We start from the raw sequence: 12,161 nt of genomic DNA on the forward strand, positions 1-12,161 counted from the left end.
CTCTGTAGACAGGAAGTTAAAATGCCAAACAATTATAACACAACCAGGGACACACACTAACAAGCTCCCATTTATTTTAGGAGAACTCTCACAGTACTTCTCATAGGCCAACAATGAGTCACCACACTCAGCTCACCGTGTGCTGCCAGCACTGAGGGCAGTGCTGATCCTGACACCATAAAATAAATGGTGAAAGAAATGGACACTGAGGGAAGAGGCTACAAAGAACAACCAGGTGAAAATCACAGAATTATCTGGATTGAAAGGGACATTAAAGCCCAGCCAGACCACATGGGCAGGGACACCTTCCACTAGACCAGGTTGCTCCAAGTCCCATCCAACTTGGCCTTGATTTCTGCCCAACACAGCAATGAAACCCCAATGGTGCATCCCAAGAGCAGATACAGCTATGCCACTGGGGAAATCAAAAAGCTTCCTCCTCTCCACCCTGTACAGGCTCCCATCAGCCTCTCCAAGCCCATGGGAGCAGCCATAGCCCAGAGCTGCTGGGCCTGCTGGGACATTCCCACTTACCACGCTCCCCATCCGGAGAAGCCGATCGCCTGCAGGACCGTGAGGAGGAACTGAGCCCCAAAGATGAAGAAAAAGGCCATGAAATTAAAGGAACTGTCTGACCTGTGGAGGAAGAAAGGAGGTCAGGGGGGCACTGGCACCTTGTGCTGCTCCACACCTATGTCTGACCCCAACACCACACTCAAACCCTCCACAGTGGTGACTCCAGAGGGTTCCCTCCATGGCTTTGTGCTGGGAGGCTTCTCCCCTTCCCTGGCAGTGAGAGCACACAGCTCCATGACTCAGCAGCACAGATTGTCTCCCAATAATCTGGCTCTTACAGTTGCCCTCCCCAAGGAATTGCACGTATGATGACACACAGGAGAGGCTGAGGGACACGAGTCTCCTACACAGAGAGTCTGAATCATTCTCTGACCGAATGTCAGCCCAGCCTGACACCTGCCCAGCTCTGCCCTGGCAAGGAGGCATGCAGGAGTCTGATGCTGGCAGGCAGAGCTTGTCCATACACTAGAAATGATCACTGAGCAGGAGAATTCCAGCTGGGAACGTCTCAGTGTCTGCCTGTCATCATGTTCCCAACCCATGGTAAATAATCCAGCACTGGGACATCACAGGAGGGAAAACAGCCATGAGAGAGGTGGGTGGTATCCTGAAAGCAGAGGCACACTTCCCATCTCTGCAGGTTCCCCATCCTCAGGATGTACAGGTGAGGTCCTTGAGTTTATGCAGGTACAAAAATTAGCGTGAAAATGACCCCAAGCAAGATGCTGACCAGAGACATTCACAGTCTCTGTCATGGGTGCACCTGGCACTGCCCTGCCCAAGTCTGGGCTCTGCCACAACACATCTTCATCCCATCAAACCAGCCACATCAGGCACATCTGAAGTTCCTCAAACTATCATTTTTAATGATACAAATGATTCTCATACTCTAAGGAACTCAAAGGGACAATGATTTATCTACAGATCTACAAAAAATGCTTTAGGTGCTTGTGAAGCAGTTTGGGACACAGGGGAGTTAAGAAAAGAGCTCCAATCACTGCCAGCTCCTGCTTAAACCCTGAAAGTATTTAAATGCTTATTATTTTAATTATTTTTATTATGCTAATGGTAGTTAGTTTTAGAATTCTAGCCCCTGATGCCTTGTGAAGAGATGAGGGAGGTGAGGCACGTTGAGAAGCCTCCAGCCAGACCCATGCTGCTCAGAGCTGCCCATGCTGGTCTGGTGCCTGTCACAGATGGTGGCTCTGGAAGATTTGTTATCCTTGAGTATCCTCACAATCCCACCCTTCAAATACCACCTCAGAGTACAGCATTGAGAAAGGAATACTTTAGGCAGGGCCTGCTGACAGTGGTGCCCGTCAGAATCCAATTAACAAGGATTAGGCTCGAGGCTGAGCCTTCAAACAGACTCTTGCAACTCCGACCTGAAGGGGCTGGAGGAGTCTTCATTTGAAAGGATCTGCAGGAATTAGTGGGGATACAGAGAAAAGGTGATTTCTCATCCAGCTTTCTGGTGCAGATTTGCTACAGCTTTTCCCTAGCACCAAAGCTCTGCAGCTAATTGAATTTGGGATGCAGTGGGATGAGGAAGGTTTTACAGAAGCATCCTCACAACACAGGGTGCCAGCACTGAAGGGTGGCCTCCTCCAGGACAAGCAGGGCTGATTTTGCCTCTGCAATCACCACTTGTGATCCCAACACTGGCCCTCCTCAGTGATTTCCAGCCCAGCTGCTCTCCCAGGGGATGATCCCTGGGCTCCCCACTCTGTCCCCTGGGGTTGAGTCTTTTTTTAACTGCAAGTCTCTGCACAGAGTAACCTCGGGGACCTCTCAGCATTCATTGCATAAACACATCCAAACAACATTCAAGGAATAATGAGAAACGGCCCTTGTGGAGCCCGGGGGAGGTCAGCAGGGAGGAGTAATTTTTCCCAGACTTTAGAATGGAAATTCCTCTTTGAACAGAGCTCCAGCACTTGGAGGCCCTGGGGCTTTCTGAGCTCAGGATGGGGACAAACTCCAGCCCCACAGGGCAAGAGTTCAGAGCTGGGATTTTCACGTCATTTGAAACTTTGAGACAAATCCAACCCTTCTCTTTCCAGCAGAAATGACCCTTCCCTGTACTCCATGATGCCACTGGTGATTTAACAGCATCCAGTGCCCAGTGCTGTGGGCACACAAAGCATCAGCTCAGAAGAGCATTTAAACAATTAATTTATCATGGGCTAGACAGGACCCACCTGTCAGCTCCCATTTCCATCAGCTGCTTTTGCTGTCATCCAAACCAGCTCATCACAGAGTCTGGTGAATAATCAAAATCCAGAGTATCCTACCAGGAACAGATTTACCTTCAGAAGGCAAACCCCTGACTGGTGTGTGGGGTGTGGTGGTGGCACTGGGCAGCCCCCTCCTTTCCCTGTGTCAGACTGGGAACTGCTCAGGACCCTCCTGGCTCTGCCAGGCTTTACACATTAATGTTTGAGTGATGCCTCGTGGTCCACAGCAAATGCAAATGATTATTAATTAAAGCAAAAATGTAGGATGGCTTTAAATATTTGTGGAGTTTCAGAAGGACTGACTCCAGGGAACTGCTTTTATCTAAAAAGCTAAGCAGACAAACTCTCAAGTAGCTGGAGACAGGAATCAGAAGAGTTCTCAAAAACTATTAATAGTCTTCCATCAAAATAAGCCTCAATGAAGCTTTACCAAATTAGTACCTATTTTAATGCTGCACTGAGATAAGGGTGCTGCTAAGTTGGAGCTATTTAGGTAAAATATGAATTTAACCCTCTTAGAAGTGCCAAACTTATGTGACCCTCACCTCCAATCTTATGGGACCCTCAGTCCTATATCTAGCATTTAGAAATAGCCATATTTTTCTTGATTTTGAAAGTAAACAAGACCTTCAGACATGAGGTGCTGAACCAGGGAAACAACCAGAGAATAATAATAATAACAATAATAACCAGGGAAACAACCAGAGAATAATAACAATAACAATAACAACCAGGGAAACTTCCAGAGGGAACTGCAGCAGCAGCACCTCCTGGGCTGGCACTCACCGAAAGGCTTTGTAGGCAGGTCGGAACCAGCAGATGTAAGCACAGGGGCTGAAGAGGATGAGCCAGAGGATGGCCAGGCCAAAGTTGGCCCCATAGCCTCCCGCAATCCACCAGGCCAGGCAGGCGATGAGGTTCACGGCCAGCGTGATGCAGTAAACTGGGGAGAGGGCACAGGAGAGAACGTGGGCTGGGGAACTTCCAGGATTTTGGGAGAAAAGGAAACAAAAGATAATGGCTGGAGCTGTGTGAGGGGGTTGGGATGGAGCTCAGGGAAAGGTGCTGGGCACTGCCCAGGCTCCCCAGGGAATGGTCCCAAGGCTGCCAGAGCTTCAGGGGTGTTTGGACCCCGCTCTCAGGTCAGAGGTGCTCATGGATTGTTGGGGTCTCCTGGTTAACACCAGGAGCTGGACTGATGGTCCTTGGGGACCCCTGCTAACTCAGGATAGCCCAGGACTCTGTGAAGCCCCCAGGGTTGCAGTGAGAAGGGTCCCTGGGGCAGCAGGGCAGCTGCTCTGAGCGAGGCACAGGCTCCTGTGTGACCTGGGGCTGGGAGCACAGGAACATCCAGCTCCAGAGGGATCCTGCAGCACAGGGACGAGGGAATCTTTTACAACCTGTCAAAGCATGGAGAGCTTTGGTAGCAACTGATGTGACCAATACAAGACTCAGGCCAGTGTTATTATGAATTATGAGCAAGGTCTAATTTCCATTTATAGCAAAACCCCTTTGTGAGAGGAGAGGGGGGTGACCCTAGCCCTGCCCCTGCCTCTGAATGACTCTGTGCTTCTGGGGCTGCCTCAGGAGCTCTCTCTGAGCCAGCTCAGTGCCCTGCAGGCTCTCTCTCTGCTTCCCTGGGCCTCTGAGGAAGCCTGGATATCAGCCTGGGGGCTTAGCAGTGCTGCCTTGAGCAAGGGGATAAACAAACTCCAATCAAGCTGAGAATATGGGACCACAGGGGTGGCTTAGAGGCCTTTTCACATCCCTGTTCCTGTCACTTGGATAAAAAGGAACAGTTGACAAAGGCCCCCAGGGCACAGCAGTGCTGCACTAGGTAGCAGTATATGAAGGGATGCTGCTCCCCATTTTCCTGGAGCTCACATCCCTAGAAAGGGGGGTCAGCCCCAAGCCAGGGGCTCCCACAGCTGTCCCTGCATCCCCCCAGGCTCTGCCAGGCTCAAAGAGGCCAATTTACCAGCTCCTGTTCTGGAAAACTGCTGGTGACTCTTCAAACCCTTTGTGGTAACCTGTATCAGCAGGCACAGAAAAGGAGAAGGTGGAAGGTCCAAGCACCAAAGGGCCTCCAGCAGAGCCTGGTGATGAACTCAAGGTGACACTCTGGACCTTGGCCTCAGCTATTCAGGCAAAATCAAACCCCTGAATTTCCCTTCACTGTGCCAAGGCAATGTGTCCTGCCCATGCCCCACTCCACTCCCTGCCATGGCTCTGCAGCTCATCTGCTCATCTCTGCCTTGGTCCTCCTGGGCACTGACCCACCTGCCTGCACACAGCCTGGGGCTCCTAAACATCTGCAAGGTTTTATGGTCACAAAATCATACTGACAACACAGTCAGGGGAACAAAACCTGCACCAGTTGCTGCTTCTGACTTACACATGGCCTGAGAGTAAAATAAAACATTGTTTTACTGCAAAGAAAATGTCTTCTGAGTAGCCAACAAAGCTTTGCACACAATGGTTTGGATGTCTCTTAATGTTGGGGGGAAGAATATTAGTTATTTAAATTAATTAATTCTATGTATTTAAAGCAACAGTTTGTAGATTCCCTATCCCTGGCAGTGCCCAAGGCCAGGCTGGACAGGGTTGGAGCACCTGGGACAGTGAAAGGTGTCCCTGCCATGGCAGGGGTGGCACTGGATGGGCTTTGAGGTCCTTCCAACCCAAAACATTCAGGGATTCCATGAATCAATGATATTTACATACCAATTAGCTGTACTTCTCCAAATATTCATTTTCAGAAGCTATTTATTCTCCAAAAGTTACTTATTTTAAAATGGCCAACAAAACAACACCAAGCCAGGGGCATCTGCAAAGTTTTAAGGACCTTTTGGCTCTCTCCCTGTGCCTCAGGTCAGTTTGTTCTCCAGCAGTGGGAGCTCTGGTACAACCTTCCCCAAACCTCCCTCCACCTTAATCCAGTGCTCACATCCAATTAAAGTAACGAGCAATCACCCCTCCAGCAATGATTTGTGTGTTTCTACTTTTCCAAACTGCCCTTTCCTTGTTTACCTTCTTCCCTTTATACATCTCTCTCCAACCCAAGCCAAAAAAAAATCAGGGAGACCCCCAAAGGAAGTGCACTGCAGATGGAAATGTGAAACTCCTGAGTGCAGGAGATGGAAATGTGAAACTCCTGGTGCAGATGGCAGCTCTCCTGGCCATGCCCAAATCCCTGGCTCTCCTCCAGCCTGCCATTAACTCGACTGAGGGACTCTTTGTTTTGGGAGAGGGGAGGACAAAGGAGGCTTTACAGCTTCCCCATCGCACCAGTGAGTCTGGAGGGACAGGCAGCTTCTTCAGGCAAGAAAATTACAGAGCTCATTGCAGCAGCTCCACATAACCAAAGAACAATGGAGCCATGGATTATGCCATTATTTATGCACACAAATCTCTCTCCTACACACATCCCGTGCATCTGGAATAAAAGCCACGCCACCAAATGCAGAGCTGGCAGCAAACAAGCTTTCCTTCAGTGAGAAGGGTAAAGAGGATGACAAGCATTTGGGGGGGAAAAAAAAGATAAGCAAGGCAAAAAGATTCTTAATCTTGCAAAGCATTCCCTGTGGTTTCCTAGGCCTGCCACACTGATTTCATTCCTTGCAGAAGAATGGTCAATTTTCATTCCTGGCTCCTCAATGGTGAGGCAAACAGGAGCCCAGGGCCAGGAGCTCTGCTCACACAGAGTATCAGCACATCACCAGCTGTGACAGGAGCAGCTCCCAACTCCAGCAGGATGTTTGGGGGGCTCTGGAGAGCTGAGGGAGAGCCAGCATGCAGCTAGAAGATACTGTTCCATTGGGAAGGGAAATGTGGGGATAAGAGGGAATTTTGGCCTTTCTAGAGTGAGGTGGGGAGCCAGGTGGCAGCAAATGGGTCACATTTATTTCGTCTAAAATTCTCCTATTCCTTTAGGGTTAGGGGAACTGGGAATTTCCTTAAGGCAGCTATTTTTGGGAGTTAAATAGGGTTTATAAAAAGGCTGGAGAGGGACTTGGGACAAGGGATGGAGGGACAGGATAAAGGGGAATGGCTCCCACTGCCAGAGGGCAGGGCTGGATGGGATCTTGGGAATCAGGAATTGTTCCCTGGCAGGGTGGGCAGGCCCTGGCACAGGGTGCCCAGAGCAGCTGGGGCTGCCCCTGGATCCCTGGCAGTGCCCAAGGCCAGGCTGGGCAGGGCTTGGAGCAGCCTGGGACAGTGGGAGGTGTCCCTGCCATGGCAGGGGTGGCACTGGATGGGATTTGAGGAGCCTTCCAGCCAAACCAGTCTGGAATTCTATGATCATTTGACATTAATAAAGATATCAAACATGGTCAGCTTTCTCCCTCAGATTTACTATTAGAATTTTCCAGCACTGACACCCTCCTTTCTTCAAGATTCCTCAAGGATTCAAGGCACAGCAGCTTAAAATTCAGGTATAAAGTTATATTATTTTAAGGGGGATCATTGCTCCTCATCAAAACTTTAAAGCACATTAGTCATTGAGATCTATGGGGTTTTACTACACAAATACCTTTTTCCAGCACAGGTGTTTTTATTCAACTTACAGATCCACACATGATAGATTCTCTTCACCAGGAACTGGTAATCGATGGGAATTTCATCAGCAAAATTCTGGTAGAAACATGGTTTCAGAGGGATGAACTTGGGGAGTGGTGGGAAGTTATTCACCTTTTCTGGAACACAGAACACAGATTTCAGCTGGGAGCAGAAATGTGTTATATCCTCCACACCTTCCCAACAGTGCTGCATGCTCATCCTCTCCCCAGAACACAAATATATATTGGTTTTCTTCCTCAGCAGTGGACAGGACATTTGTTCTACTACACACAAGGCTGAGAGAGAGGAATAGGAATGAGCTAATAAACATCACATGGATTTAACACCTTTACACATCAGTGTGAAGTTGTGTGAAAAGTGCTGGAAGAAAAAAAAAACAACTTTAAATAAGCTCCAGGATGAGCTTCCTCAGGAAGGGGGAGGTGTCAGCAACATCTGGGGGAAACAGCTGCACAGAGGTGTTCAGTTACAACCCTTCAGAAATCCACAGCAAGAGGAAAGAAAGGCTGGGGAATGTCCAGACAAGCAGATTTATCCTCAGCCACCAGCTCTGGGTAGGCAGGAGCATGTCCTGGCCATGGCTCAGGCCTTAGGACCTGCTGTAGCCTGGGACAATAAGGAAGGGTGCCTGAAGGCATCCCCAAAGTGGAATTCTATACCCTGGTATCATCCAGTTCATGGGAATAAGTCAGAGTTGGGAAGGAATTCCTGGAATTCCTGGCCCTGGCACAGGGTGCCCAGAGCAGCTGGGGCTGCCCCTGGATCCCTGGCAGTGCCCAAGGCCAGGCTGGACAGGGCTTGGAGCAGCCTGGGACAGTGGGAGGTGTCCCTGCCATGGCAGGGGTGGCACTGGATGGGCTTTGAGATCCCCTCCAACCCAAACCATTTCGTCATTCCATGATTCTGTGTCAGGGATGATCTTGTTTTGAAAACACACAAGATTTTTAATAGAAAAAGGGTACATTCAAGTTTTTCCTACAAGGTTAAGCCATAGGGAAAAAAAAAAGCAAAGAAAAAAAGAAAAAGCTTTGCATTCAGAGACAATAAATCAGCAAATGCTGCCAAAAGCTATATGGTGAAGAAAACTCTACCTTGGGAAGAATTTCTGTTTTAAAATCAAGTAATTAAATGCTTAAATCCTCTGCTGCTGTCAGCTCCCAGATTTGTCTGTGTGTGCCTGGATGTGTGCTCCTACATGTTTGGGAATGTTTGCTCTTGCCTTCCAGAGCTGATTAAAGTTTGATTCCAGGGCATTGTGACTAATTGTCTCTAGCCTCCTTCAGCTCCAGTAAACAGAATTAAAAACAACCAGAGGAGGAGATGAAGAATGTCCTGGGAAAACCTCCAAATGGCACAGGAGACAAGAGGAAATGTCTGAACAAGAACTGTCAGCACAAGAGTTCCCCTTCCCCTCCCATTATCTCCGGCTGAGGAGACATTTTGCAGGAGCAGCTCCTCAACTCTGTTTGAAGGTTGGCAGGGAAGAGCCTGGAGCTGCAGCCAGGCTTGAGGAAGGAAAAAGGCTTTCCCTCATGCATATTTTCACACAGAAAATATGGTGAGAACGCCCACTGGGAATACATCAGAAGTAGCTATGGAATAATGTCTGAAGTCACCAGCCCAATTTGACTTCTCCTGATAAAAACAAACATCAAGCCCCTCCTCATCCATCCCCCTCAAACCCACTTTACATTCATTGAGATGCCCTCCAAGCTGGTTTGAGTTACTGGTTAACACCACTGCCGACTCCATCCCGTGGACAGCTGATGGCCCACGGTGCTTTCAAAGTGCACAGGAATTTGGACTCCTCTGCATTAATTTTTTGTTTGCTGTAAACACCTAATGGGATTTCTCCTGCACAGTGTGTCCCTGCAGCCTAGAAAGGGATTTAACAATGCTGGATCAAGGGAAAGGGAGGGGACACAGCTTTTAAAGCTGAAAGGACAGGTCTCTAGGGAAGCCAGGAAGACCAAGATTAATCAAATGCAATAAAAGCAGATTCTCTATTTTTTTTCTGAGGGATGAGGAAACTTTTGTTCTGTCCCTCTTCAACAGCTGAAGCTGCAGATTGTTCCTTTGGTTCTGCTCTCTCCCATTTTCTGTCATGGGCAGCAGAGCTGCTGCCAGCTCCCACATGGTGGGGCCAAAACCAAGCAGCCACTGCAGTTTGTCATTTTTCAAGCTCATAAAATGGTCCAAACACCCCCAGGATTGTTTGCTAGGTACACAAAGCTGGGGATTACACCTCTTCTCTGCTGCTGCCCAGCTGCTGCCCACCTCCTCCCACCCAGAGACCCTGCAGTTGCCAGCTGTTCTGGGCTACTTCTGAGATTAGACAAAATAAATTACATTAAAATATCCCCTTTCATGTCTGACTGCAGAGCTTGGAGTGCTACAGTTCTCCCATCAAAGCTGGGATCAACACATCTGATCAGCAAATGCACCCCATGCTTTCAAAACCCAAACTGCATCACCCATGAGCAGCAGCTGGAGGCAAATTCCAGACTCCTTATTTTGAAAAAAGGTTGGAATTTTGTTACTAATTTCACTGCAAGCATAATTCAGATGGATGAATGTCAATAGCACAGCTAGGGACACTGTGGAAAGCCTTTGGAAAGAAGGAATTATTCTCATGTACTTTGTTTCTGAATCAATTCCACTCTCATAAAACTTTCAAGCAAGTCACAGCTGAACCTTTATCACCTGAGCAGAAACCTCAGGTGACAGAGCAGGAAAGTGAATGTGACCAAGGCAAGAGAAGTAGCTGAAGAGCTTTAGGGATCACCAAGGTCTTGGGAAGGGACACAGGTCACATTCCTGACCTGTTACAGCCACCACAGCATCATGAACAACTCTCTGAAACCACTCTCCCTGCTGGCTGCACCTGAGGTGCTCTTACCTGCCATTTCTAATACTTGTGTTCCCTGGTGAGGTTTCAGACAGAGCAATAGATCTGTTGGAGAAAGAAAATCAGGTCAGCACATGCCACAAAGCAGCACCCAGAGAACCTCCTGGAACTGGGAATGTTCCCAGTGTGTGACAAACACGAGCCCAGGGTTCCCACTCGTGTCCATCACCCAGAGGAGGAAGGCTGGAGCCTCCCAAAAAGGATCCTGATTTCTGCTTGTGCAGAGGAAGCTCTGTGTTCCAGATTGCAAGGCAAGATGTATTCTATTACCTAATCTGTAATCTGTAGGGCAGTTGTCTTTTGTTGTCACAGACATCTTTTATGAAAAATCTTTTCTTTAAGATTTTTCCTCCTGAGAAGCTGAGAGGCCTCAGAAATGAAATGTAAACAATGATTATCTGCTGCTGTGGAATGCAACAGGTGGATCTGTGATTGGTCTCATGCAGTTGTTTCTAATTAATGGCCAATCACAGTCAGCTGGTTCAGACTCTCTGACTGAGACAAGCTTTTGTTATCATTCTTTCTTTTGCTATTCTTAGTTAGCTTTCTGATGAAATGGTTTTTTTCTATTTTTAGTATAGTTTTAATATAATATATATCATAAAATAATAAATCAAGCCTTCTGAAACATGGAGTCCTCAGATCCCTGCGAACACCGTCACATTTTGTCAAGTGGGCAGTTTTCCTTATCTCTCTCTGAGTGATCACAATCACTCCTCCCTCTGGGGAGACATCTGCTTATAAGAGGCCATTGAATGTCCCTGCATGGCTGATAAGAACTATAACATCCCACTGGGAGATGTGAGCCCAGAGGAAGGAGCCAAGCATTCCCACCTGGATATAATCTGGAGATTCTGGAACACCTGCACAGCTTCTCCACTGGATTCCCCAGAGGAACAGCAGCTGCCTCTTCCCCTGGATCTTCAGAGGAAGAGACTGCACCCTTCTACAGGATCCCTGCTCCAGCAGACCCACCCCTGACACTGCAGGAGGGCTGCAGCCACAATTCCAATGGGACTGCTGCCAACACCCTGACCCACAGGGTGTCAGGTTGTGTTCTGACTCTGGCAGTGTTGTTTTAGTGTACTGCATTGTTTATTTTATCTTTTTATTTTCTTCCCTATTAAAGAACTGTTATTTCCTGCTCCCATATTTTTGCCTGAGAGCCCCTCCATTTAAAATTTACAGCAATTCAGAAGGGTGGGGAGGGTTTACATTCTCCATTTCAGGGGAGGCTCCTGCCTTCCTTAGCAGGCACCTGGCTTTCCAAACCGAGACACTCTGGCAGCACCTCATTCAGGCACTGGGAAGGTTTGTATCATCCAGCAGCAAACACAAGTGCCCCTGGCACCCCCTGGCAAAGGCTGAGGATGCTCAGGGAGCCCCTGCCAGAACACCTGCAGCTCCCAGGGTAGGCACACAGGTCAGGGTGGGACCCAGCAGAGCCCATACATTGGAAAAGAAATGTGCAGAGCTCACCAGACTTAATGCCTCATTTAGGTGCTGAGATGATTTGTTGGCTCCTGGCTCTCTGTGGTGCTTCCCAACTCCTGGAACAAACAGATAATCCCTGTTAGCTGGGCACTAAATTCCTGCTCAACAAAAAATAATCAGCTGGAACCAAACCCAACACCCCTTGTTATTTTAGAAATTCTGCACAAATGCAGATTCATTCTTCCTGTTACCACACTGAGTGTGGCTGTAGCTCTGGCAGAAGCCAATCCTGGGAAGTTTACCCAGCATGAGCTGTGTTGCTGATTTTGGCAGAGCTGATCCCACAGATGAAATACACAGAGAGGTCTTTGCTGAGTTCTAATCCCACCCCTTCTTCCTGAAGGATAAAAACACGATGGGTCCCT

At 48.3% G+C, this 12,161-nt stretch overlaps 1 protein-coding gene across 1 annotated transcript in view; it reads right to left on the reverse strand.

Annotated features, from left to right (window-relative positions):
* Positions 1-11,854, reverse strand: part of SCAMP4 (secretory carrier membrane protein 4) — a 16,542-nt gene extending 4,688 nt beyond the window's left edge. Inside the window, exons 1-5 of the mRNA XM_014309614.2 lie at positions 11,782-11,854; positions 10,294-10,347; positions 7,382-7,510; positions 3,600-3,756; positions 535-636 (exon numbers count right to left, since the gene is read on the reverse strand). Coding sequence (XP_014165089.1) covers positions 535-636; positions 3,600-3,756; positions 7,382-7,510; positions 10,294-10,300 — 395 coding nt within the window. The 5' untranslated portion in view covers positions 10,301-10,347; positions 11,782-11,854. The remainder of the gene's footprint in view (positions 1-534; positions 637-3,599; positions 3,757-7,381; positions 7,511-10,293; positions 10,348-11,781) is intronic.
* Between the last annotated feature and the right edge of the window lie 307 nt (positions 11,855-12,161).

This window comes from Geospiza fortis, unplaced genomic scaffold, assembly GCF_000277835.1.
Source record: "Geospiza fortis unplaced genomic scaffold, GeoFor_1.0 scaffold254, whole genome shotgun sequence".
NCBI classification, from domain to species: Eukaryota; Metazoa; Chordata; class Aves; order Passeriformes; family Thraupidae; genus Geospiza; species Geospiza fortis.